Here is a 26,029-nt window from a genome sequence, read left to right as displayed (position 1 = left end):
TAGAACAAAAGTTTCCCAAAGGATCCCTTCATTTCCCAATTGTGTACTGAGGTACAAGTTATCTCAAAAATACCTAAAATTATAAAACAATAACCATTAACTGAAATCCTTTTAATTTTAAAAGAAATTGCTGAAAAATGTAATTCTAAAATTATAAGAATAAACGATACTGCGTTCGACGAAACGTGATTGTCATAATTTGACAGCTGTCACTGAATAGCGTTCGATTTATTTATTTTATAAGCCTAAGGACAACTAACTACCTACAAGTGATTAATAAATTCTATTTTATTTTGTTATGAATTCGCCGTAATTTTTTTATTCAAAATTATGTGCTTGAGCATCTTTAGGCCCAAGTTGTATGGCGGTAGTTGCAACGCTACCTACTATTATTTTTGTATTTTTTTAGCTGTCATTGTAATGTCAAAAACCACGTGGACCATGGTATGTCAGTGTCGACAAACGAATGTTAAAATTTTTGGGATTTAATTTCATTTGCCACTTTACTATTGGTGTAAGTGAAATATATTAAAAGATTATGGCGGCGCTTCCACAAAAGAAGTATTACAGGCAACGCGCCCATTCTAACCCAATAGCTGATCATTGTTTTGAATAGTAAGTTCTTCCACTAAAAGTTAATCTAAACCTCTGTATCAGCTGCATTTCTAGCTATGATAAATTCTAAACTTTGCCAAATTGAATAAAAACATAGTCTTCCCTTATTTTATCAAAAAAATTTATTACTTTTTTTCAGTCCTGCTCATCCAGACGAATATGACTGGTCCACGTTATATCCAATAGAAAACGACACAGTTTCTAAATCTGTAGATTTTTTAGATGTGGGTTGTGGTTATGGAGGACTTTTGGGTAAGAAATGACATTATGAAGAACTTCAACTCAGAATAAAAATCTCTGCACATTTGAAAATGCTTAGTATGCTTTTTCATACAACTATAAATAAACACGAAGTTTGTACTACTAAACAGTAGATAGGTACTTAAAATGTGTCCAGATTTAAGGGCCATGCATGCATGATGTGCATTTTAGAGTAATAACAGCTGGCACGTCCCTATGTCTCAAATTATAATATTTATTTGTGAATTATAATAATCCAAGACTTACTTTTACAATTTTTAGTCACTTTATCCCCAATGTTCCCAAAAAACTTAATACTCGGTCTGGAGATTCGTGTAAAGGTGTCGGATTACGTCAATGACAGGATCAATGCTCTTCGTGTTCAGAATCCAGATCAGTATCAGAATATTGCTGTACTAAGGACTAATGCTATGAAATATTTACCCAATTTCTTTCACAAGGGACAGGTAATGTTACTCTTCCAATTCTAATTTTTTTTATAAAACTATGATTTTGCTAATGTCAGGACCAAAAGTGACTATGTACAGTAGTTTTATAAAAATAATATAAAAATTATGGTAAATGACACCAATGTTTAGTTCAAGAAAAAAAAATTGTACCCTTATTATTCTTATGCTTATACGTATCCATACATATTACTGCAGTCACAAGGTTTTTTATGTAGTTTCTAGTAACTCACTTCTGTTCATGTGACGTGGTTTTTCTAAAATAAATATATTTTTGAGTTATAACTTGTACAGCGTAATAATAATAATTCAATCCTTGTATTTTGGGTTTGCAGCTTAAGAGAATGTTCTTCTTGTATCCAGATCCACATTTCAAGAAGGCTAAGCATAAGTGGAGAATAATTAACAAGTGGCTGCTTTCAGAATATGCTTATGTACTTGCAGAACAGGTGAGCTTGCCATTTTAATGTCTCCTCATAAAAGGATGATAATATAACACTTTTTGTGGTATAAATTGTACTTTCATACAATTGTTTAATTTTAGGCTATTGTGTACACAATCACAGATGTCAAAGATTTAAATGAATGGATGGTTACACATTTTGAAGAACACCCCTTATTTGAAAGAATTCCTGAAGAAGTTTTGGTATAAAATTCTATTTAAAATTGTTTATTTATAGTTAGAGATCTGTGTCTTACTTAGGCTTTCAGTCTCCCCAACTCAAACTTAATGCCATTTGTTGGGAGCGTGGACTGTAGTTGCTGATGAATTATTTAAACAAGCTGTTTTGTACTGCTTTAAATTGTTTAATTTGTATTGTACGGAGCACACACATATTACATGGCACAGTACACGGAGTAGTAGTAGTTTTTATACAACAATTCTAACAAAATTGGTGTATAAAAAATGTAAAAATGTTAAGCCATACTATAAATAAAAGTAACTAAGGGAACATGTATTTATAACAGTTGCATGTGTCTTTGTGCACATGTTTTTGTGTACGTATGATGAGGTATGATTGTATGTGTAGGTGTTAACTTGTGTTCAAGTATGTGTGTGTGTGTAATTTGTTTCATATTTCTACATCTATGTTTCTATTCCAATTAAATTTTCAGTATCAATGTAATAAAGTAATTAAGTGACAATCATCTTTTTCAATCAAATTTCTTGTTATTTACAATAGGTATTATATTTTTTATTTAATCCATTATCACCCTGCCAGCATTAAAATAGAGAAATCTTTGCAAGACAATGATTTGGATTTGTGCTTGGTCACACCCCGGACACTCCATACAACGGTCGAAAATGATTTACTACTACTACTACATACAGAGAGGCGCTGCGCTATCTGCACACGCGCAAATGTGAGCGTGAAGTGGCGGGGTTAAAAAAAAGGTTACCTATCACTTGCTCGTACTATTTATTACGTTACGTGGTCAGAGCGGCAATCTGTTATCTATAATTCAATTATAGAATCCTAATAATTACACATGTTCATTACGTATTTATATCAATATAATATTATATTTTTCATTAATTCACTAACTGGAATCATATTGAAGATTTATTTTAAAAATTAAAATCACTTAAAATGTTATATTTTGCACAGGTACCTTTAAATAAGGTAACCAAAATATTTGAAATTGCGTGTCCAAGTTTATCATTACCTACTTAATAATTAGGTATATTCACTACGTAATATTTTATCAGCAATACAAATTGAAAATTCGATAACCTTTCTCTAGCTCACGAAGTCATGGCGCCTTATTATATTGATATTATAAATCTGTATTATATATCTGCATTAAAGAAAACAATAACTGAATGAATCTCAGCTATAAGTTTTTTCACGTACTTCGTTTCATCTTTCAAAAAACTCTTTATCCCGTTTAGATAATTATAAACAACCGCACATAGCACAATTCACGACCATTATAAATAGTAACTTAAAATGTTGTTATATATTAACGTACAAATTTCGTAATGAAAACTATATTCAAATATCAAAGCCGTAGCCGTCTTAGAGCGAAAACGGCTCGCCGCCCGACAGCCTTCTAGTTCAGTTAATGTGACCGTCAATGTGCGGGGCGTGGTGCGGCATCTAAAGCTAGGGATGGGCGGAGTGTCCGTTCTCATTACTTATTTGTTCTCTGTCTTGGTTCTCCATATAGGAACTATGTAAATAATCAAACCAGGTATATAAGTATTAAATTTTTTAAAGCTTCAATTTATTTCAGAAAACAGATCCAATTGTAGAAAAACTTTATGAAAGCACTGAGGAAGGGCAAAAGGTAACAAGGAACAATGGAGACAAATATTTAGCTGTGTTCAGAAGAATTCCAGATAATTATAATGAAAACATAGTAATAGTCTGAAATGTGTTGTACTGAGTTCATTTTGAATCACTATTCAATACATAAAGCATAAAACAAATCATACTTTGAAATAAAAATATAAAGACTTATACAATAGCACCATGATTTCCTTATTTCTGAAGTTTCTTTTCCAAAAGACCGACCCATCTACTCAATGGTCGTGATATTTCGAGATGCCGACGCATATAACTTGCAGCACAGACAATCCATTCACTCTTGTCTGACCATGACTTATGTGTTACCAAAGAAAATAAAAGTGCTGCCCATATTTCAGCTCGGCATGGATACACATGCAAACCCTCTTTAGCTAACATCAACGCTTTGACGTGATTTCCTGCTATATGTTCAGCGATACTGGCTGTGGCAATCATTTTAGAAGGCTCACAGTTACACTCATCGTAGCGAGCAGAGCATATAGCTCTCTGAGCACAACAACTTGCCACCTTAGCTCTCGTGTTCGATGCTCTGAGGCAGTACTGGGCCATGCAGTACCATAAAAGAGCATTACTTGGGTGATCATGAAGTGATTCACTCAATAGCTTTATTGCTTCTTCTACATTCTCCTGGCAGACAGACATGTACGACCTTAAAAATCCAATATCGAATCCATAATTACTATCTTTTTCGTATTTCTGTAACTCACTAAGGGCCAACTTGAATAAACTTTGATCAAAGTGAATTAATCCAAGAGAGCAAATTGCGAACAAACTATAAGCAGTAGGTTTCTTCTGCGATATTTGAATGCTGTGAAATAGCATTGTCTTTGCATCATCGGCTCCTTTAAACATGTAAACAATGCCTGCCATAGCTACAAGTAAATCTGCTTTCTCATCATCGTCATTACTTAACCAGTGCAAAGCAGTGTCGTAAGCTGTATAAGACTCTTCATAGAGCCCTTTCTTAAAGAGTGCTAACGCCAGGCCACTAGCAGAATTTAAACTAGCTTCTGTAATAGCCTTAAAAGTCTTGATCGCGTCTTCATATTTATTTAGCCTGACCAAAATTCGTCCAATATTTAGCAGAGCAACATTCTTTTTACTGTCATCTTCCGCATATTGTAATGCCTTTCCGTATGACACAAGTGCGGCACGCAAAAGTCCACTTCTTTCTTGTAAAATACCAATAATAACGCAAGCACATGCATCTGTTGGATTAAAGTTCAAGTACCATTCCATTAGGTCCATAGCATAAGGGATGGCGTAAAGGCCTTCTATCACATATTTGAATTCTGGGTCTTCTTTGTAGTTAAGGTTTTTCAAAGTACGGCAGACCCAATCTGCATAGCCAAGAGCGTTTTCTGGGTGGTAACCAAGACGAGATGCATGTCTAAATAGATCCATAGCTTCTTCTTCCCTTATTTCTTCTGCTATTAGGCCTTGTCCTATCCAACTTTGTGGGTACGACGGTAATGTCGACTGACCACGCCAAAAGCAGTAGTTGGCTAATTTGAATAGTTTCAGCTTTAGGTATAGTGTCCCTAAATTGCACCAAATCTTAGCTACACACCATTTTCGAGTAACCAAAAGAGCTTTTATAAAACAATGCTGAGCAAGATCATATTTCTTTACGAATAAGCATATTTTGCCAAGTAGATTCCAGTTACGCCAAGAAGATGGTTTTTCTTTAATGCAAGTAATGGCCAAGTTGAAAGATATATTACAGTTTACAATTGTTTTAGTTTCATGATAGTAGTCCAAATAGGCTGATGCGAGATCATATGACGCCAATTGCTGTTTCTGTTTTGCAATATAAGAATAACAAGCAATAGCTTGTGGAAAAATATCAAGCTTCCCTTTCTTTATTAGCTCCTGATTGGCGTCATTGAATGAGTCCTTGATAAATACATGGCAATATTTGTTGGGCAATTTAGTGATGAAAATTAAACTATCTGCAAGCAGCTTCCACAAACATAAAAACTGCTTTTGTTTGGATAATGCTTTGGTAATGTAATTAATAGCTTGCTGTGCACAGTCTTTAGCACTTCCATACAATTTAGCAGTTTCTTTTTTCTTTGCAATTCTCATCCAAGTTTCTGCAATACCCTTTAGAGCCAAAATAGAGTGCGGCTCTATAAGAAAAACATTCTCAAAAGTTCTTATAGCATCTTCATACTGAGTAAGCAAGTTGTGAATGTACCCAGTTCTTGTGAGGCAATGAGATGTCTTACCAGGATCTAAAAGCATCACCTTCTTGTATGCTCTAAGTGCAGACGTGAAAGAGCCTCTGGAGTAGTAAGCATCAGCAAGACACTCAAATGCAGTGGTGTTATTTTGTTCATTTTTGATAACATTTCTAAAATTTATGATTGCATTTTCCCAATCTCTTCTGTTTAGATAATGCAGACCCAATCTGAAGCTGACCCAGGTTATGTTACCTTCTACATATTTTTGAGCTGCATTCAACAGTTCAAAGTCTGCATCTTTAAGCTTCAATTTAGTATATATTTCACTTAAACATTTGATAATGACAGTGTCAATGCTATCAAGGCTGTAAGCCTTTTCATAACATTTCTTAGCTTTTTCTAAATCCTGTTTATAATAATGGTAAAAATGTCCTAAATACAAAAATGTATTACCATGATCGGGGTTTATTTTGGCAGCTTTTAGAAGGTTCAGTAGACATTTGTCATATTGTTTAAGTTCCCAATATGCTCTACCTAAATGGAACAAATTTAGCATATTCTCTTTTGAAGATTCTAAAAGAGTTACTACTTCATTGTACTTTTCTTGTTTTAGTAGGAGCAAAGATTGCAGTTGAGTGTAATATTCAGTTCTTTCTAACTTCTTCATTAAATGATCAACAGGCTCGTTTAGTTCAATGTAACATTCTGTAAGCAATGCTTGTTCACTAACATTTAGACATTGTAATGGTATGTCTTTTGTTACTAATATTGCTTGTCTCCATTTTTGTTGACGAGCTAGTGACTGAAATAAAAACTTTTTTAATTCAATAGCAAATGTGGAATTTTTTGCTTTGGTTAAAAAGTTTGAAGCAAGTTTTTGTGTAAGTGACCATTTTTTTAACATGATTGTACACTTTATTACAAAGGTAGCTTCTGTGACATCAGCTTCATGGTAGTTTATTAATGGCACACATTCTTTGTAAGCTTCCAAATATTGTCCATTGTTATAATAAATTATACTTCTTAACAAATTTGGGTATTTTGAGTTTTCAATACCCTCAGTTATCTTGTCTACATGATTTTCAATTGCAAAATTACAGAATGAATCATTTTCAACAAATTTCTTACAGAGAAATTTGCAAAGATATTCTCGCAACTGTACATTGGTTGGAAAGAAGTTAAGATTCATTACTTCCTCAACGGCAGAGGTAAAGTCATGTTTCTTTAAAATAATTTTGCCTTGAAGAACTTCCAAAGAATCACTTGGGTCCTTTATCCATATTTTAGATAAAATATCAAGAACTAATGGTATTTCATTCTCTTTTACAGAGATATCTGCATTCAGGAGTTCAAGTAATTGTCTCTTAGCTGCTTCTCCAAATTTAGTATCGAGTTCCTTATTTAAGTATCTAGTTAAAATGCTGATGGACTCATTATTTTTGAGGGAACATCCAAGTTGTCCCAGCTTATCAATTATTTCAAGGACCTTATCTTCCTCAATTTGTAATTTCAATATTTCATCATAAATAGAAAATAATTTTACTTTCAGAAAGTCGTCGTTGTTCCTTTCATAATAGTTGGCAAGACCATGCCATGCTAGAGGATGGTCTGGTTTTGTGGATATTGCTTTTTGGTATGCGAGGGGTGCTTGTTCAGAATCTTGAAGAGATTTTCCAAGCAGGACTAGTGCAAAGTAATTCTTTTTATCATTGCGTAAAATGTTCTTGCAGCATTCTTGAGCTTCGCTATAGTTCTTCTCGTCGATAAGTTTCCTAGCTTCTTTCAACAACGTTTTGACATCAGCCATCTGTAAAGAGAGTAACACTACATAGCTAGGAATTACACTTTGGTTTACATACATTTGACTACAATATTTTGATATGAACCAAAATAAGTACTTACGATGCTTGCGAAAGTTCATTTAAAAAAATGTAATAATTTGGTTATTTTTACTCAGATAACACTTGTTTTCGATTCCGCCACCGATTTTGACACCTTTTTTTTTTTAATTTATTAAGGCTTTGGCAAAGCCATCAGCCTAAACATGAAGTTTAAATATGTTTCTGTAAATATGGCCGCCACAAAGAGGATAGGCAATTTGAGGCGGCGTGCTTGGATTGACTCAGGATTCCTTAAAACGGGCCGATACGGGTATTTTAGTTCGAGATTCGTATAATTTCGCGTTTTAATCTTCGATTAAGGCACAATAGCACTATCCTATTCCACTTTAAACTAGATTTCACAAAATAATTGGAAGTCAAAATAAAAAACGACACTTTTCCCTCCAAAAGGTCCAGAGCGAATCTTTTGACACCTTATTTTGGCCAAAGAGTAAATCTGATTTTTTTTCAAGACGGGGAAAATGACGGGATTCGCTCTGGACCTTTTGGAGGAAAAGTGTCGTTACACACATTTATGAATGTTATAAAATTTAATTTAAAGAATTGGATACAATTCATCAGAAAGTGGGATAATTTTACGAAAATGACAGGGATTGCTACGAAATTGCAAGGAATTCTGTAAATGAATTGCTTTTAACAAACTTGCACGATTTGACCTTTTAGGCCCCCTGAACAACAATGAACCGAAAAATAATCTAAACAATTAATAACTCTTAAAATTTTGAATCGATTTCTCGTAAAAATCGTATAATGTGATTACCGATATACTTCTTCTTCTTCTTTTAAATGTTATGGCTCCATCGAAATAATCAATGATTTTGCCAATGTCAAGTAAAAATAACTATGTACGGTAGTTTAATATTATTATAAAAATTATACAAAAAAAAAATGGCGATTGCGCCAAGATTATCCACATCCCTGTTGGCGTCACGATGACAAGTGTCAAATTTGGTGTAGGGGTGTTCCGATACCACGAAAGTATCGATACCTACTCAAATAATAGTAATCAATTCGTCATGCGATGCTAATTATATGAGTACTTTAAAAGTATTGATACTTTTTTAGGAGATGTAAAAATGTCCATACTTTAGATTTTATAATAGCGGCAGTGGAAGTGGGATTAAGGTTAAATATTTACGCGAGCGCGTTTTGATTCGATACTAGTATTTTTCTTCCGATATCCAGTAAAAATAGAAAGAGGGGAATCGATACTAATAGTACTCGGTATCGAAACAAAAGTATCGAGTACTTACTTGTCGCATTTACTTGTATCGAATCGTCCCTAATTTGGTGATAACTAATACTTGTTTTTTTTTTTTTTTTTTTTTTTTAATTATTGCTGATCATGGAAACAAAGTCCTTCAGCCGAAAACATAAACGTTTAATTATATTTCTGTAAATATGGCCACCACAAAGAGAATAGGCAATTTGAGGCGGCGTGCTTGGATTGACTCGGGACGGGCCGATACGGGTATTTTAGTTCGAGATTCGTATAATTTCGCGTTTTAATCTTCGATTAAGGCACTATCATATTCCACTTTAAACTAGATTTCACAAAATAATTGAAAGTCAAAATAAAAACGACACTTTTCCTTCCAAAAGGCCCAGAGCGAATCACTACAATTTGTAACAGTTTAGTGTTTGCCCTATAAAATACCATTTTCCCTTATTTTGCTTTTATTTGTGGTAACATTATGTACAAATGTCAATTTCATACTGTACCGTCAGTTTTAAAAAAATAATAGCAATTTAATGAGAATGGTTTATGTTAATTTATTTTCTAAATATTTAAATAATATCACATTTAGCTGATATTCCGATATATATGTAAGATGTGTTCTACTGAAGTTTTGTCTAGTTACATAAAGAAACTCAGTAAGTGGAGTTATATACTTATGAAAATAACTGTTTGTGGTCATAAGTTTTAACTAAAATAATTACTGTTGCCTGTGTTTTAGGTCATCCGTTGAAGGAAATCCGCGAACGGTCTTTGCAGTTGCTTCTTGCAAAGTTACAATTAGGCTGGGAATTCGAGGATGAATTAGCAAATACACGCAAACTTTTGGAGTCACTCCTTGCTTGGTTCCACGCTCATGAGCCGACTTTGCAACAAGAAGCCCTTACTTTGCTTCTTCTAACTATCAAAGTTAGTGGTGCAAGCTATTTTCAAGCTTTTTTAAGATAATGCCATTGTTATATTGTTCCTTTTTTATTCATTTTTTTTTCTCTTTTTTTCCTTTTATTAGATAGTAAATTGTACAGCGTAGACATTTTTTTTTGGAAGATAATTGTAATTTTATTTTTATTGGATGTTGTATTTGTATAAAATTTTATGTTTATTTATATTGCTGCTTTTCAATTATAATAAACTAAACCAAAATAGTAGGTATATATTTTTTGTTATTTTGCACAGCTGCATTCTGAATGCACTAAATTTTGTTGTGAATGAGATTACAATAGTGTATATATGTAATACTATAGATTAGCTGTAGGAAAATGTCTAATTGTTGATAAATTAACAAAAAAATTTTTTACATTAATATTTAACACAGCATACTCTTTTGCGAGGATTATATCTGTCAAGTAAACTAATCACTATTGATATATGTTTAAAAAAAGAGTTATTTCAAATTTACAAACACACTTCCTTTAAATTGTCAATCATTAGTGCCATCACCCTACTTGGATGGAATGACTAGGAGCTCTCAAATTCCATCCTATAGTAACTGACCTATAGTGTAGTTGGATATAAAGGCATTGTATACTCACTACAGTTTTCATTTTAGACTAAATCAGGCAATTACATAGCGAAAGAATTGGGAATAAAGGAGATACTGTTGACCTTGGATAAAGCAAAAATGAAGATTGTACCAGAGGCAATGGAAACATACTATGATGTAATAGATACACTGCGATTCTTGAGTACTATTGAATCGGAGATTAGCATTGTTCCTCAACTATCACTGCAGTCTCTTGGAAGGTAATTTTATTATTAGTCAAAAAATTATTTCACTAATTCTTTTCTTCTGTTAGAAAAATAATGTAAGGAAATCTGAGTTAGAGAAGATTTGTGTATATATTGTAAATGGGTTGTCATATTATCTCTGCTTATAATTCTTCAGTGGGTTTTCACTCTTTACATTTCCCATACACCATACTTTATATATTGTACAAATACAGAAAATATTATGTTCATTTCAAAGAAAAGAGTTACTTGTATAAGTTACAACAAAATTATAGTTTTTATAATAATATTGAAGTGTAATTCTCTTCTTTTAGTTCAGAAAGCGAAGGGAGCTCCAGTAGTGGTTACTATAATTTAGGCCCTAATTTCCAGTCTTCTAAGGAGCCATCAGAATCAAATAATGACATTGAAGCCAATAGACGTAATACGTAAGTTTACTGTTTTAAGGAACATTTTTGCTGCTAATGGAAGTAAGTCTTAGATGTCTCTCTAGAACTACAAGAAATCTGCTGTACTGTGAGTTTTGATATTTGTTACAGTCAGATTATATAGCTTTAATTGCAAACATTGTTTTAGTATTGTGCATTTATTAAATGTATGTATGTGTATAAATATAAATTAGCTTTCTTTTCTTGCCTGCAGGATCCAGGTTTCTATATATCGTTTTTTTATGCAGTTTGTAAAAATTATAATTGCAAGGAGGCAAATATAATCAGAAGAAAGTGTAAGTCAGAAGCAAAGAATCCCGCCACTATAATTTATTTGCTTCATGTAGAGTATTTGATTTCTGTAGATTGCACATAATATCTTTTACCTTTTATAACGTCAATCAAGGGACTTACGACATTTAGTCGAACTAAGTCTGTTCACGACTGCTGTCACTGTGTGAGAACAGCCTAATATGTTGATACAATTAAGATGACTGATGAAGGGATGCAAGTTCATCACCTTAATTTTCTGTTGTAAGCTAGGCAGTACTAAACTAATTACTATAGGTATAAAATATTATTCCTTCTGTATCAGGTGTCAGTCTACAGACGGTGTGAAAGTACTACTCTTCCCTTGGGTTGATCTGTGTGTTTCTGACTCCAAAACTATGCTGTTGGTTGAAGATGCCCTAAAACTTCTCAAGTCAACCCGTAGATGTTGCAGATTTATTAGGGATGTCTTCTTGCGAGACTTCCCTGCGGAAATATTTTTGAATAGACCAGCTATTGTGAAGGTGAGTGAAATTCTTTTGCATTAAATAATAATAAGATATTTTAGACCACTGAAATATTTTTTTAACCAAAGTTAAGTATTTATTGGTAGAGGAAATTAGGTCTATAAAATTCCGCGTCATGGCGACAATCTGGATCTTATAAAAAAGCTCATAATAACTACAATATTTATTATAAATATGATTTACTGCTTTGTTAAGTAATTTTTTTTACATCTCTGTTTTGTGTTGCATGCTTGGTTTTGCAACTATTTCACATATTGGTCATAAGCTCAGTTTTGGGAGAATTATCTAATTTCTAAATTTGTTTTCGAATAAGATGATTGAATAAGAAAATTTTACATCTACCGAGATGAACTTATTTATGATCTCATAATATTAATATTTATTGCGAAATTTTTATTGTCGGTGTTCCAGAGTCTAATAACAATAGCAGACGGCGGGAACACTGGTCGTCCAGAAGAAGCTTTGCAGGTTCTTCTGAGCATTACACAAGCATTGCGAGCGCGCATTTTACAGCTTTCTAGTTTAGAGTTAATTCATGAAGCTGTTAAGGTAAGTCTATATAAATGTATTGTTTAAGAAAATGGAACCATATGAAACAAAGTCAAATTTAAACAGTTGAACTTTAACAAATCAGTTTTATTCATTCATACATCAAAAAATAATTTAATGAACAAAGTTAGTTATCGTTGTCAATTTAATGTCAACAATAACAAGAATAACATATATCTCAATGGATGTATATTACATAAATAATGTACGAATTTGAACGTGTCGAAAGAAAAAGTTAGGTGCACCATAGTCCATCGTAACTTCGAATTTCAAAATCTTTTTCCACGCTAGCATGGAAAAGACGGTTTTTAGACGTGTGTGTTTTTTAGACGCGCAGATTTGTAATGAGAAAGAAAATCTTTCCGACCTAGCGAGGTGAAAACGTCATTTTTGAAGCTACTGCTCATTCACTGTGCTGATTTCCCTGAGAAGAATGAGCAAGAAATTCTGGAGGTTGCTTTTTCAAATGATGCTATGGAATACACTCAATTTCGTAATATGACTATTTAATTAAAATAATTTTAATATAAGTGTTAAACTTACGAAATAATAATCTTAACATATATAATTATAAGTCAATGTAACATATGCACTGTAATCTTATTGTAAAAACGTATGCAGTTCCCCATAAATGAATCGTTTACCATGAATTTGGACTTCGTTCTAAACTAATTTAAATTCAGTTATACTTTTGTAATCCTTCAGTGTATTTATATTGTCTTTTCCAGAGCACAACAGACTATCGAGATTCAACAGACAGAGTGAATTTAGAACTAGAGCAACTACGAGATGGCTCGAATGATTTACAAATTGAAGAAGATGGCTTAGCAGCGTTGAAACAGATTCCCGCGCCAATATACGCACTGGATACGTTACTCGCTGTGCTCACTATCATGGCTAGGAATGTCGCTCTAGTCGAACCAGATAATTTGAGTGACTGTTTAAATTTGGTGAGTTTGTTTAAAGATAGATAGATAATTAAAACGTTTATTGTCTTGCATGATGCAAATACCTCACACACAACAATATAATACTGCAAAATAGATTAAAAGAGAAACACGGAAATCAAAGAAAATACAATCAAAAAGTACAACAAGAAATTAATACTAACCTAATGATCAATAGTTTGTGTGTGCTGCAGCAAGTCAAATAGGTGCGTGTCTCAGTGCAAAATTTGTCTAAAAGCAAAGCTCTGATTTTCAGCCACCAACTTCGAAGGTAGCGCGTCGCGTTGCATCAAAAGTAAAAACATTGTGAAGTTAATGCAGTGTGCATATGTGTAAAGCTATATTAACCTGTCATAGGCACTAACGGCATTTACCGTGAATTTATATTTCAGAATATGATTAGTACAGGATACCCCGTTTTGCTATATGGACCTCAGAAGTCAGCTACGGGCTTTTCAGTGCAATTTCCAAGTATTTTATGTGTAGTTGCCACCTACTGCTTCTTCATAGCGAAGTATCAACAACGTACTGACCAAATTCAATGACTTACATTAAATATTTTATACTGAATTAATATAAGCACTACGGCGCATACAGAAAAGAAGTGACTTTTTGTGTGCAGTACCATTTAAGTACTGTTCATGAACGTGTTAAAAAAACTGCACCTGAATTTTTATGATGTGACTGTGATGCTGAAGAATTTTCCTTATACCAAAGAAAATACTTTCCTTACAAATTGTTCAACGAGCTGATTATGTAATGCATATAAGCGAAAATTGCAAGTATTGTACAGTGTAGAGACAAGCCATAAAATTTAAAACAATATTTTTTAAATGGTGCTTATAAATATTGTGATCATATGGCGACTAATAATAGTGTTCAAGATAACAAATAATTTGATTCTCAAATACCCCATTTTGTTGTATAAAGATGTATAAAGTCAGTGCTGTATAATTGTTACTTTTTCCTTTTATTTGTTTTACAGAAAGAGATCAACATTTCCCTGATTTTAGTTGAAAATCAGGTTTCTCTATTGATGGACTGTATAGAGGATACATTTTGGTGCATAGAGCACAAATCTAAAACTTTGAGGGACATAGCACATAAGAGCTGTATGGTCATGCGTTTGTTAGGCGATCTTTTGATGAAGTACAAGTAAGTGTATGCAATAGTTTGCAAATAATTTTGGAATGTATTCAAGTTAAATCCTAAAAGTATGTCAAGTAATGTAGATTTAAACATTAAGTGTGTAACAGATAATTCGTTTTTCATTATTTTTAAAAATCAACAGGGCTCTCTAGGAGTCCCCATACTACAAGTTGTTAACAATGGGACTAAAATCATCGTCTAAAAAAGTCGCGGATCTTTCAGGGGCACTCTATATATTTTCGGAGATTTTTTTAACAATACTAGGATATACGAGTAGGTATATATAGTATATAGTGTATAGTATAACATTATAAATCTTAGCGATGATGCATATTGCGGAGACGCGGCGCGTCGTTTATTCTCAACAATATAACGCAATATTCCTTTAAACAAACACATGAAAACGAAGCTGCATCAAGCGGCGGCGGTCTGCAGAGGAGCACTTTATAAAATGCAATATACTATGGAACATGTTGTTTATTTAATAAAGTATACATTTCTTCAAACAACAAAAAACAAAAGAAAAGCCGCGCGGCGCCGTGCTGCACGACTCCGCTCGCTTGTCTCGCCTCTGACAATACAAAGTGTAACTTAGTTTCTCAACAATAAGGTATATTTCTTTGAAAGGCAGATTGCGTAGTAGATGCAATGTAATATAGTAAACAAAGTCGATATTTCTTTGAAAGCCAAGCAAAATCTTTTTTGATAGAAGCAATATATACTTTATTTAGTAGATAGTATGTTCTGTATTATAATGCATACTATAAAGTGCGCTCGGCGCAGCTCGACCTCTTGCTGCATCTACTTTATGGATGAGTGGTCGTGTTTAAGCAATTTGTAGATTATACATGCAAATAATATTGCGTGGATGAGAAGGTTTTCATTACCAGTAGAACCAATTTTGGAAATAGTGCTCTGGATAGTGCCTCGGAGTGAATTCCGTAACTCTTGGTTCCGGGTTCTATTCCCGGTAGAACCAATTTTGAAAATGAACTTTACTAAAGGGTTTTGGCTTAGGTATTCTGGATAAACTTGATGTACTATATAATGAAACAAAGGGTACGAACTTATACCTGTTCTGTTGTCAGACAACCGCCAGTGCCCGTAGCATAACGCCTATGCAATATGCCTATTATAGCTACATTTAGTTGTTAAATTCAATTGATAAAACTGGCATTTTAAATTTTTCGCTATAGCGAATATGGCGAGTATCGATACGTCGACGACGACGATTTACGTTAAATATACGTTATTTTTGAGACGCTAAGTTACACTTTGTATTGTCAGAGGCGAGACAAGTATAAAGTGGAGCGTGCTTTATTAATATACCAAATTTACATTAGGATTAAGCCTGACAGATTGTTACTTAGGAATAAGGCTGCTTTTGGTTGTACATTTTGTTCTGAAACTGATATGTATTGTCTATGTATTGTTTCTTATAAAATAACAATCATTTGTTAAAATGTTCTGCAAATGAACATAACGCAAATGTAATTAAATTTTCTAGAAAGTTATTTCTCGACGATTTAAGTAAAAACCACTACCGAGTCGCATGGCTGCGCCTAGTCGCCTGTGCAGAGAGGCTGTTGCACTGGGCTCGGGACTCCGCCATGCCCCCTTCGACTTTAGTGGTCGCCCTACAGTCAGCGCAGCTCGACCCAGCATTGGAAATGTTATACCCTGAGCTTAGCATGAAAATAAGTGCTAGTTTACAGGTAAATTATAGGTCTATGCTGTACTATGAAATTAAATTAATTGTTTTTAAATGTACCTTTCAATGTAGTGCGGTATGTAAATAATTATTGTAATTATGTATTTCTTTTAAAGTATCGCGTTAGTGAGAAGGTTTTTAAACTCTATCCTTCCTTCACGTCGTCAGAAATAAATGGTTTAAATGGTCAGTGGGCATTATTTGCGTGTGAAATTAACAATTTATTACACCACAGTTATTCTACGTTACACTATAAAGAACTTACGTAATCACTTTGGTTGGATGTATTTTGACGAAACAAGGTTCATTATTTGCTTTCTTTTCCAGAACTCAAGGACTCAAGTAGATCAAGAATATAAAACGAAATATAGAGAACTCCAAAAACTATATGCTAGTATGGACGATGCAGCTCAATTTATGAAGAATAAAAATAGTTGCCGGGATAGTAAAACCGTATTAATACTAATCAAGAATTCCCTTCCCGTATTAGAGTTGCATCTTAGAGAAACGTATTTGAATGATGTATGTACTGTTTTGCTAAAGAAGACGAAGTATTTTGATATGAACGATGAAGATTGGTCGATATCTCGACACATAGCATTGAATTTGATGGCCAATAGTATTGAATGGGTACAAGGAAAATTCTACAGGTTGATGGCAGACATGGTCCGATCGGTTCTTGTTGGAGACGAAATGACACAAACTGATAACGAGAAATGTCTAACATTGCTGTGTGATGTTGGATTATTGACTGAGATCTGCTGTCATGGACTTAGTTCTACTTTGAAAGAGGTAATTGTAATATGACTAATCTTGATTTTTCAACATGACTACTTAGTAAAGAATACTCGGCGCGTTTCGAGGCACAGGGTAAAAAACTACAAAAAAATTTTACAATTTTAATATTCTCTGAACTTTGATACTATGTGTATCAGGGTCACAGTTTAAGAAATATTTGATTGTATCACGTAGTTAAGCGTGATTATTTGGCACATTTGTATTTACTTGCTTTTTTTTTAGGTGGAAGCTAGCGCGTCTGACATAATGCTGTACTTGCTTAGAGGCCGATTGGTGCTAAGCGAGGCATGTTGGTGGCGGCTGCTGGCTAGCCTACTACCGGTTTTGCCATTGCTGCAAGTATATGCTGCTCATGATACGCAGTTAGGTAAGAACAGAGACACTATACCGCATCAACGTAATTATGCCCCACTCACTATGGCTCAATCGCAGTATTACAATATCTTCTCTACAGTAGCGCAACGCATTTTACGTGAGACGATACCACCGCCCGTGTCTGTCTTCACAGTGGTACGTAGGTGGTACGCAGATATGTAAGGGTTGTCACAAAATGGAAAGAAAATGTGACTATTATTTTAACACAATTATTTACTAACAATAATTATTACCTAATAATGATTAAATATTGCTTAAGTAATAATACAGATTTACAAGTGTAGCACTACCAAATATTTACGTGACATTTTATTTTTAGATGTTTTCGGTTTTCTATTATTACATTTAACTAGACATGGCGTCACACGGTTTGACACTCGGAGTGAAAGTACCTTAAATACCGTAGATAGAGAATTTTACTGATAGAAGACTTCATTTTGATTTTAAAAACAATTCGAACTGCATTCAAAGATTTTTAAATAATCACCTGTCTGAACCGGGAATCGTACCCGCCTAGAGATGGGTCATTGGGATAAATACTCAGTAGAAAGATATTTATCCAAAAACGTGGAGAAATATTTTTAATCGTGGTTTATTATTTATATTTAGTAAAACAAAGCATATTTTTTAGCTTAATTGTGAACATTGATACAATTTAGTAGCATGTACGTGTAGTATATTGCTTGTTATACCTTTTTCTATAGCCAGTGATAAAAAGAATCCTTTTAAGTACCGTAAATCCCTGTATTTTTGCGTGAACCTTATTACTATTTAAATGCGTAGTTTGTTAAAAAAATTGTCTCTTACTAAGGTGGTGCGTTTTTGTACATTTGTTCAGCTTCATATATAGAATAAGGGCGCTCCCTCATCGATAACATTCGCCTGTAATGTAACATTCAAGATTCGATTAGGCTGCGATTCCACCAGAGATGTGCGAGGTAGCAAGACGTGCGTGCGACTGCGTCTGAGAGTCCGCAATAGCCAGGAGTGCCCGCGAGTGCCTTTGAGTCCCCGGAGAGACAGGAGTGCCTTTAAGTACCCGTGCGTAGACCGCGAAAGCCAGGAGTGAACACTAAGGGCCTTACCATGAACTCTTATTACAGTTGAGTATAGGTTCGTAACGACAAAAAAGCGGGATGGTGATATACACTTCATGTAGCGCTGTCTCACTACGATTTATTTTAGGTCCTAAACTGATTCGTAATAAGAGTTTATGGTAAGAACCCAGTGCGCATAACTTAATAGAAATCCAAAGGGCGTAGTTATTTTTGTCCAGATCGGTCTTATTTAGTTATGGGTGCAATTTTACTTTGTAGGTCTAGCAATCTGCAAGTCTCTTCAACCCGACATAGCTGAGTGCATGGGCGTGTCTATGACCGAGGTCACTATGGGACTAGTGCGATTGCTGTTCGTCAAATGTCCTGCTGTACAAATGGACGCGGCGCATTTGTTATGCAGGTTGCTTGGTAAGACCATGTACATGCTATATTATATAGCAGAATAATAATATAATGTAGCATTTACGGATAGCATCGTGACTGCAAACTTATAGTCCAGCTGGCATTTAACCTGCATTGTGATAGATGGAAAACTGTCTAAATTTATTCACCTAATTTTAATCCCTATAAATGTTCACCTCAAACAGTACAAAATAACTGTAGTTATACTTAGACGAACTATAACAGGTACTCAATTTTGAATTGTAGACAGTGGTATTGTTCGCCACGACTCTTTGTTATCGAGTGGCCAAAGTCGTTTTCCAAGTCAGCTCACCTCGTCCCTCCCGCTATAAATAAGGCGGAAATGTAGCGCAGGTTATTGGCACGTTTGACGCGTCAGATGCATAGGGTTGCCAATTAATTTATTAAAAAACTACGATTCTTTTTTGTAGTTGCTGACTGTACTAACTATATTGTATCGAGTGCCTTTATTAAATTCTTCTAATCTGTATATTTTAGTAGAAGTAGAGCTCGTTGTGAAAGAGTTCATCAAAAGCAGTAATTTGAGCTGCGTTTCGGTTTTGAAGGGTAAGGATGCTGGTGAAATTACAGGCATTTGTGACTTATGTCTCAAAGTGACGAGGACAGTGGCGGTGACCCCCAGTTCTTTTTGATTTGGAGCACTGAGTGGCACTGCAACTGTTGGGACGAAAGGACAGACGTGTCGCTTATCACCGAGCGCACGATTTGTTCGTCACGTCACAGCACATAACATATATATATATATATATATATATATATATATATATATATGAATACGGACATATGGTATTACACGTTGGTACATTGGTGTGGTGTTTACCACATGTTACATATCGTAAAAACAATTACGTACGTTGAATAGGTAGATGACAAGTTAAATAAAGCCAAAACTGTTTACTTTTGCCTGGTAACTTTGTTACTGCTCATTGCGGTTTCCCCTTTTTACAAATCATCTACAAGTACTTTTGTTCAGGTATCTGCAACATGGCGGCCACTAGTGTTGCCTAATGTTGACCATCTTCTTTCTATATAATTATTGTTTACAGATGATGAAAGGTATTTGCCCCCAAAAGAATCTTTACGAACTGACGTTTTGATGACCGCATTAGGGAGGTTGGAGCCACAGGATTTCAATGTCGACAGTTCCACTCCTGTGACGAAACACCCACAGGTATTAAGTAGCATATAAAAAGTTGTACTGCTGGGAAAATATTCGGGTCAAGTTAGTAAAATTGGTTCGGAGAATGTTGTATAGTCGACTTCCCACATACTACTGGTGCTGCGTGTGTGCGTCGCCTGTGGGGTACGCCCTATCGTGGTTACTATTGTCCTTCAGCCTTGATTACATGTTGCAAAGGGATTTGGCAAGGTGTTTAATGACTGGCCGCCAGCCTGACGTCAACCCTCCTTGGGAATACTCGGTTTAATTTTGGATGGTAATTATGTTATAAAAAATAACGCATAATGAAATGTAACAATCAAATAAAAAAGTCATCTTGTCATAGACACTTGTCATCTTGTTATCAGCCGTGGGGCGACGGCTTAAGAATACATTGTCGCCTCCCCATACATGCCCGTGGGGGTCGTAAGAGGCGACCGAGGGCGTCACAAGTGTCCATCTGCTTAGCATTGTGGTAGGCTCTGTGCCGACTGGATAGCGACCACAGTACACACGGCGGAAAACCCTCCACAGTGAAACGCTTTTGCGAATCGCGTTCAGGGATCAGTTGGTGTACATCCAGTGCATTTGGCCAGACCGGCAAAATGATAGTGACGGAGTGAAGATATTTGTGTTTTCCATCCGTTACTCTCATCTCTGGACTGTATTCGCACTTTCCATCAGGCGCGGTGCAGTCATTTTGTCGAGTCGCAATAAAAAAAAAAAAAAAAAAAAAATAGACCAGGGTCTACCAAATAATGTTTTTTTTATAAAGTGAGTAAAGTGACAAAATTGTATTCAAAAGGGAACAGTAATTAAAAAATGATGATTTTTTTCTAAGCTATGGCTTATTTTAAAGTAAAACTGTTTATAAACTGTTCCAGTTCCTCCAGTTTATAAAAAATGTTTATTAACTGGAGCTTTGCGTATGCAATATATTTTTGTACAGAATGATTGGAACTGTACTGTAACCTAGACACACACTTGACGCTTTCCTGCACTTGCAAATAAAAATAAATTGTATGTTTTGCCATACAAAGAAAACAAAACTATTTTTTTCTCGGAAACATAAAAAAACAGCTCAATATTCCACAATCATTTAGTTCGTGATCAATAGTAATAATTTATGTAATTTAAAAATATATACTTTTCAGACCACAGGCCTAATACAAATACTTGATGTACTAAAACAAGATCTAGTACTGGATGAACTTGGAGAAGACTTTTTGACACGTTCAAGTTTAGTACCATTTGTAGAGCCTTCATTGCGCAGGAGCACATTACAGCAATTGTCCGTGATGCTACGGCAAGTGGAGCTCCATGATACCTTTTTGAATTGTGACGGATTGAGGATAATTGTTGCTATATTAAGGTTTGTTCATTTCAAAGACTGTCCTTACGTTTTGACTTTGAATTTTGGTGCTAGCAGTATAAATAGTATTAGTTAAAAAAAAACATGATGCGCGTTCAAGTCTAGGGTTGTAATAATACGATCTGCAATTCGACTGCATTCCACTTGCAAAAAAAATCAGTTGAAAGGGAAGCAGTTTGGATGCCGTGCAGATAGTGTTGTCTAGTTAGTGTTGTCATTACTAATTCGTGGATTTGATCATTAATAATATACCAATTAGCCACAAGTGTTGGCTTGATGCAAAGGTAGGTCCTGCCTAATCTGATACTAAAACATTGGTAATTGATTGATTGTTTTTTTTTGGCAATCTTTTACAATATCACACTCAATGGTAGATAAGATTGTGCAGTGAACACATCTGTGGCACATTTCTATATGTTCAATAAATGTATCTATAATACTTATGGTTGGGGTACACCCCGGTTAGTTGCATTTATTTACAAAGAATGAAATAAAAAATTATTGAGCATTGTGCAAACAGGTGTAAAATGTTATGTGTTATATTCTTGGTAGTCTTTAAATATGTTATGAGTTGTATGAGTGTTAATGGCCATCACACTCAACAGAGGTTATTTTATTAGATATCTAAATATAGCTGGGGTTCAACCCCTATGTTGTGGATATTCCAAGGATTCGTACGAAGCGTTTACGTTTCATATTTATATGGCGAACGTCTATAGAGTAGAATTCCTTGCCTGCAGACTTATTCGCAGAACGCTATAACTTTGGCCTTTTCAAGGCGAGAGTGAATAGGTATTATCATAGATATAGATATCTTTGGGTTTCATATAGATGAGGTGTACATGCTCCATCATCAACCTCGTCGTCACGTTACATGAGATGAGATATAGGTCACATGCGCACTTATTTATTTCAAAAATGCTATCTAAATATTGAAAGTCTGCAATAAAGATCACTCTATATTGTTTTTAATGACGGTTAATGTGATTTTTGTCTCACTTTCGCCTATACGCATCAATTGAGGCTATTATATTTATATGATGGCGACCTCGGTGACTCAAGGGCTTGCAGGGTGGGCGTTGAATGAGGGTTAGTTTTCCGGTAGAACCAATTTGGGAAAATAAGTTTTCTAAATTGGTCCAGGTTATGCATGCGTGCATGCGGCATGTTATAGGTAGTGCCCTGGAGTAAATTTTTAAAGGTTTAGTACCTATAGTACAAGGAATTCCCTAATTTGAGATCAATTACGCCGTGCAGTTGTCTGGTACATTACTGTTATTTAGTCGATGATACATTTTACCAATATTTTCCAGAATCTCAATGTTGGTGGACGACTACCTAGCATTCCCCGAATGCGCGATCAGCTGCGTGTCTATTATAAATAGCGTTTGTTTCATGAGTAGACACGCTTTGGCCAAAATAAATGATTTAACCGCACTTTTGCTAAGAGGTAAATATTCTATCAATAATCCCATGAACGAAATATTAGATTGTATTTATTATTACATTTTTCTTGCGTGTAGGAGAAGGGAAGGCAGGCCACTGATGTTAAGCCTTATTGTCCATGCAGAGCCTGCATAGGCGGGTGTCATCACTGTACCCATTTTTATCATAAAGCAGTACTGATCTAGATTGATGAATAAGGAAAGCTAGCAAACTAAGTTTTTCCCGAAATGATAGCAAATTCTCTTCGAAATTTTTTGAGTCATGAAGTTAATCAGCTTTATGATAGAAATTGTTGACCCTGTCATCACTTTGTTATTTTTGTACAAATGTTTTTTCATAAGGGTGAGGCGTTTTATTTAGTTGCTTAATTTATGCTGCATCCGGTTTGCACTCCGTTTTGTGCCACACGACGACGCAGAATGAGTTGTTGGCTGATTCAAGCGCGCAATACAACGGAACTTCTGGCGCATTGTGTGACGTGCTTGTGCGAATGGAGAGAGGGATGAAGGAAGGAACATTTATTGGCATGTGATAATATTTTACAATTTGATCTGGACGTTCACATAAATTTTCCTATGGAACATGAAACTGCCCACATTTTAATCATTCCATATAGAGTGGATGTACCCAGCATCATCAACTCACAAAATTACACTCGTCTGGCCTCACCCTACTATGATATTTTTCTTACTATAATCTAAGTACAAAGTACTAAAAAACCGACTTAGAAGTACAAAAGTCATTCATCCCCAAGTTTGCCACCCTTAGAGGTGGAATATTCTCTTCAAATTTAAATGGGCCCACTACTGAGGTATCCTCCTTCCAATAAAATCATCAAAACCGGTTCACAAATGTGTGTGAGTTATCATGGGACATACATAAAAAAAACATACAGTCGAATTGAGAACCTCCTCCTTTTTTTGAAATCTGTTAAAACTTAGTTGTGTACCCAACTTCGACAAACGCATTTTTTAAATATTCCTAAAGCGTAGATTAAATGAAAAGTTATCTAGTGATTTATCACAAATAAAATGTATAATTAATTATATACTTAAGTAAAGTATTCTTATCGTCATCGTCAGTTTATGCAGTTTCTCATCACAAATTGTAGAGCTAAATAATAATCCTTCACAATAGTAAAAGGCTTTATGCGATTTTTGAAGGTTATGACGAACATAACAATGACAAACAATGTACTCTCTCAATAGATTCTAAACATAATAAGCATCAAGTAACTAATTTATTTATTTATTTATTTTTTTTATGTTAAGGTCATCAACAGTAGTATGTACATGTGCTCGAATGTACTAGACTCGACGTGACTTACATTATAATGCAAAAAATAAACTTTAAAGCACTTCGGTGTTGGTATGGAGGTCATTTACCAGCGTGTGTAGTGACCGTAATGTTTTTAATATTCTACATGGCGTTCTTGTGATAATTGTTGCGGTTTCTGCGGTTGTGTCGACCATTCTAAAGCATGTTTATTACGAAAATTTTTACAATTGCAACATATTTTTCAGTTACTTTTTTGTAATATTTTTAGAACTTAATGAACCAATACAATAACTTATTAAACCTTCAATTCGGCTGGATTCGAACTGGCGTCTTCAGCATACCCTACCTAATCTTTGTATTAATTAATTGTAACAAATTAATGGTGTAATTTCGTTAAAAGTAATTGCTTGTCATGGTGGTAAAACATAGTGATATTCAATCAGATTAATATTACAAAACCTGTTAGAGTTAAACCTGTTAGTAGAGCTCCTTGTGAAAGAGTTCGTGCAGATAAGTACTGCGACCTCACCTATTTCTGCCGCCAAACAGTAATGTCAGCATTACTGTGTTTCGGTTTTGAAGGGTAAGGGTATTGGTGAAATTACAGGCACATGAGACGTGTCAACTTATATCTCAAAGTGACGGATCTTTGCCATTTAAAACTCTGAGTGGCACTGCAACTGTTATGGACAGGCGTGTAGCTTACCATCAGGCGCACGACTTGTTTAGGTATTATTAAAAAATACTGTACTTGCGGGCCATGCGTAGTAATTTATGAAAGTTTCATACATATTGCTTAAATGTTTGTGCTGCGTATGATGTATTCTCTGTTAAAGCTATCCTATTCTAAGTTTACGGGCATTTTGTAACTTTTTACTACATATGGTACACAATCTTTTGGTGCAAGTATGAACCCTGTGACGGTGTGACCTCCTTACATCGTCATCCCACCTTTTTATCGCCTTTATCCTGTGCCTGGCCACTCGTATTTAAATATAATTTTAAATTGTACCATAGTTCTTTTGCCTCGCATTTTGATTTTGTTTCGTTCCACTGTCACTCCCCGCTCGATCGCGACAGCGTACGGAGCTATTTAAATTCAATCGCGTCTAATTTTGATTCCTTTACTAAGTTTATAGTCATTATAATATAATCTAAATCATGAGCCAAATTTAATAAGTTTATAATCACTACAGCCTTTATTATGTACCTATAAAAACTTATCTGTAATTCAGTATATCTCGGCCCTTTTGGGCCTTACTTTGTTACCTTTTCTTTCCTTAACAGACTTGAAATAAATTTGTGGACCTGAAGTTTTCTGTTTTACTGCCGTGAACATGGTCACGGCTTGTTTGGGTTACAACCCTTTCAACCCTTTGTGCCTTAATCATGTTGACTAACACAGTTTTTCTTATTCTCAGTGATCCTTGTCTTCCCTGCGAACGAGTCAGCGGTTTTAATGTCATCACAGATCCTATCTCTAATAGCATGGTCTGGATTCGCGCTACAAGAGCTGGACGCATCGCGACGCCGGATACCGGCGTTGCCACACAGCGTTACGGAAAGAACCAATTTACCCTTTATTGTTAACAGTTATTGGAAGACTAGTTGTAATGCGGAACATTCTTCTATGGGTTCGTACTTGTTTATGAAACCTTTAGATGCACTTTAAGAAATTTTCACAAACAGTTTTTTACAACTTTTTCAGTACACACTGTAAAATTTTATGAAAACTATCCCACTTCACTGTAAATAGAACAAATCTTGTCTTGTTTTGAAGTCAATAAACTGTTAAAATTGCCCGCATTTTGAACAGAACAATTTGCGTTTTTGCTGTTCTCCCTTAATGATTA

General features: G+C 34.8%; 3 protein-coding genes across 4 annotated transcripts in view; 2 read left to right on the top strand and 1 right to left on the bottom strand.

The window, feature by feature from the left end:
* The first annotated feature begins 309 nt into the window (after positions 1 to 309).
* LOC113237322 (tRNA (guanine-N(7)-)-methyltransferase) lies at positions 310 to 3,772 on the top strand. 2 transcript variants are annotated; one of them, XM_026473729.1, is made up of 6 exons: positions 310 to 615; positions 755 to 867; positions 1,138 to 1,322; positions 1,658 to 1,771; positions 1,867 to 1,968; positions 3,561 to 3,772. In XM_026473729.1, the coding sequence occupies exons 1-6, from the start codon at positions 539 to 541 to the stop codon at positions 3,696 to 3,698; spliced, it is 729 nt and encodes a 242-aa protein (XP_026329514.1). In that variant the 5' UTR covers positions 310 to 538; the 3' UTR covers positions 3,699 to 3,772. The 2 variants fall into 2 exon arrangements, with proteins under 2 accessions (XP_026329514.1, XP_026329515.1); XM_026473730.1 differs by lacking the exon at positions 3,561 to 3,772 and adding an exon at positions 2,546 to 2,702.
* LOC113237320 (tetratricopeptide repeat protein 37) lies at positions 3,645 to 8,191 on the bottom strand. The gene is made up of 3 exons (XM_026473728.1): positions 8,135 to 8,191; positions 7,723 to 7,815; positions 3,645 to 7,627 (listed from the first exon to the last, which is right to left on the bottom strand). The coding sequence occupies exon 3, from the start codon at positions 7,625 to 7,627 to the stop codon at positions 3,809 to 3,811; it is 3,819 nt and encodes a 1,272-aa protein (XP_026329513.1). The 5' UTR covers positions 7,723 to 7,815; positions 8,135 to 8,191; the 3' UTR covers positions 3,645 to 3,808.
* Positions 8,192 to 9,553: 1,362 nt separating this feature from the next.
* LOC113237674 (rotatin-like) overlaps positions 9,554 to 26,029 on the top strand; it is a 47,190-nt gene continuing 30,714 nt past the window's right edge. The window contains exons 1-16 of the mRNA XM_026474283.1: positions 9,554 to 9,596; positions 9,680 to 9,867; positions 10,508 to 10,701; positions 11,001 to 11,114; positions 11,710 to 11,908; positions 12,323 to 12,460; positions 13,189 to 13,410; positions 14,393 to 14,562; positions 16,064 to 16,271; positions 16,595 to 17,059; positions 17,288 to 17,432; positions 18,757 to 18,906; positions 19,968 to 20,092; positions 21,235 to 21,452; positions 22,766 to 22,902; positions 25,598 to 25,810. Coding sequence (XP_026330068.1) covers positions 9,554 to 9,596; positions 9,680 to 9,867; positions 10,508 to 10,701; positions 11,001 to 11,114; positions 11,710 to 11,908; positions 12,323 to 12,460; positions 13,189 to 13,410; positions 14,393 to 14,562; positions 16,064 to 16,271; positions 16,595 to 17,059; positions 17,288 to 17,432; positions 18,757 to 18,906; positions 19,968 to 20,092; positions 21,235 to 21,452; positions 22,766 to 22,902; positions 25,598 to 25,810 — 2,929 coding nt within the window. The remainder of the gene's footprint in view (positions 9,597 to 9,679; positions 9,868 to 10,507; positions 10,702 to 11,000; positions 11,115 to 11,709; positions 11,909 to 12,322; positions 12,461 to 13,188; positions 13,411 to 14,392; positions 14,563 to 16,063; positions 16,272 to 16,594; positions 17,060 to 17,287; positions 17,433 to 18,756; positions 18,907 to 19,967; positions 20,093 to 21,234; positions 21,453 to 22,765; positions 22,903 to 25,597; positions 25,811 to 26,029) is intronic.

The sequence above is a fragment of the Hyposmocoma kahamanoa genome, unplaced genomic scaffold (assembly GCF_003589595.1).
Source record: "Hyposmocoma kahamanoa isolate Upper Pololo Valley unplaced genomic scaffold, ASM358959v1 93, whole genome shotgun sequence".
Lineage (NCBI taxonomy): Eukaryota > Metazoa > Arthropoda > Insecta > Lepidoptera > Cosmopterigidae > Hyposmocoma > Hyposmocoma kahamanoa.
Note: the sequence above shows the minus strand (reverse complement) of the source record. Positions and strands in the feature narration are given on the sequence as shown.

Bases quoted from the DNA above. Each gene is read 5' to 3' on its own strand.
- LOC113237322 (XM_026473729.1), top strand. From the start codon at position 539: ATGGCGGCGCTTCCACAAAAGAAGTATTACAGGCAACGCGCCCATTCT. The intron at 868-1,137 runs GTAAGAAATGAC...TACAATTTTTAG, and splicing joins TGGTTATGGAGGACTTTTGG to TCACTTTATCCCCAATGTTC. The intron at 1,323-1,657 runs GTAATGTTACTC...TTGGGTTTGCAG, and splicing joins ATTTCTTTCACAAGGGACAG to CTTAAGAGAATGTTCTTCTT.
- LOC113237320 (XM_026473728.1), bottom strand. From the start codon at position 7,627: ATGGCTGATGTCAAAACGTTGTTGAAAGAAGCTAGGAAACTTATCGAC.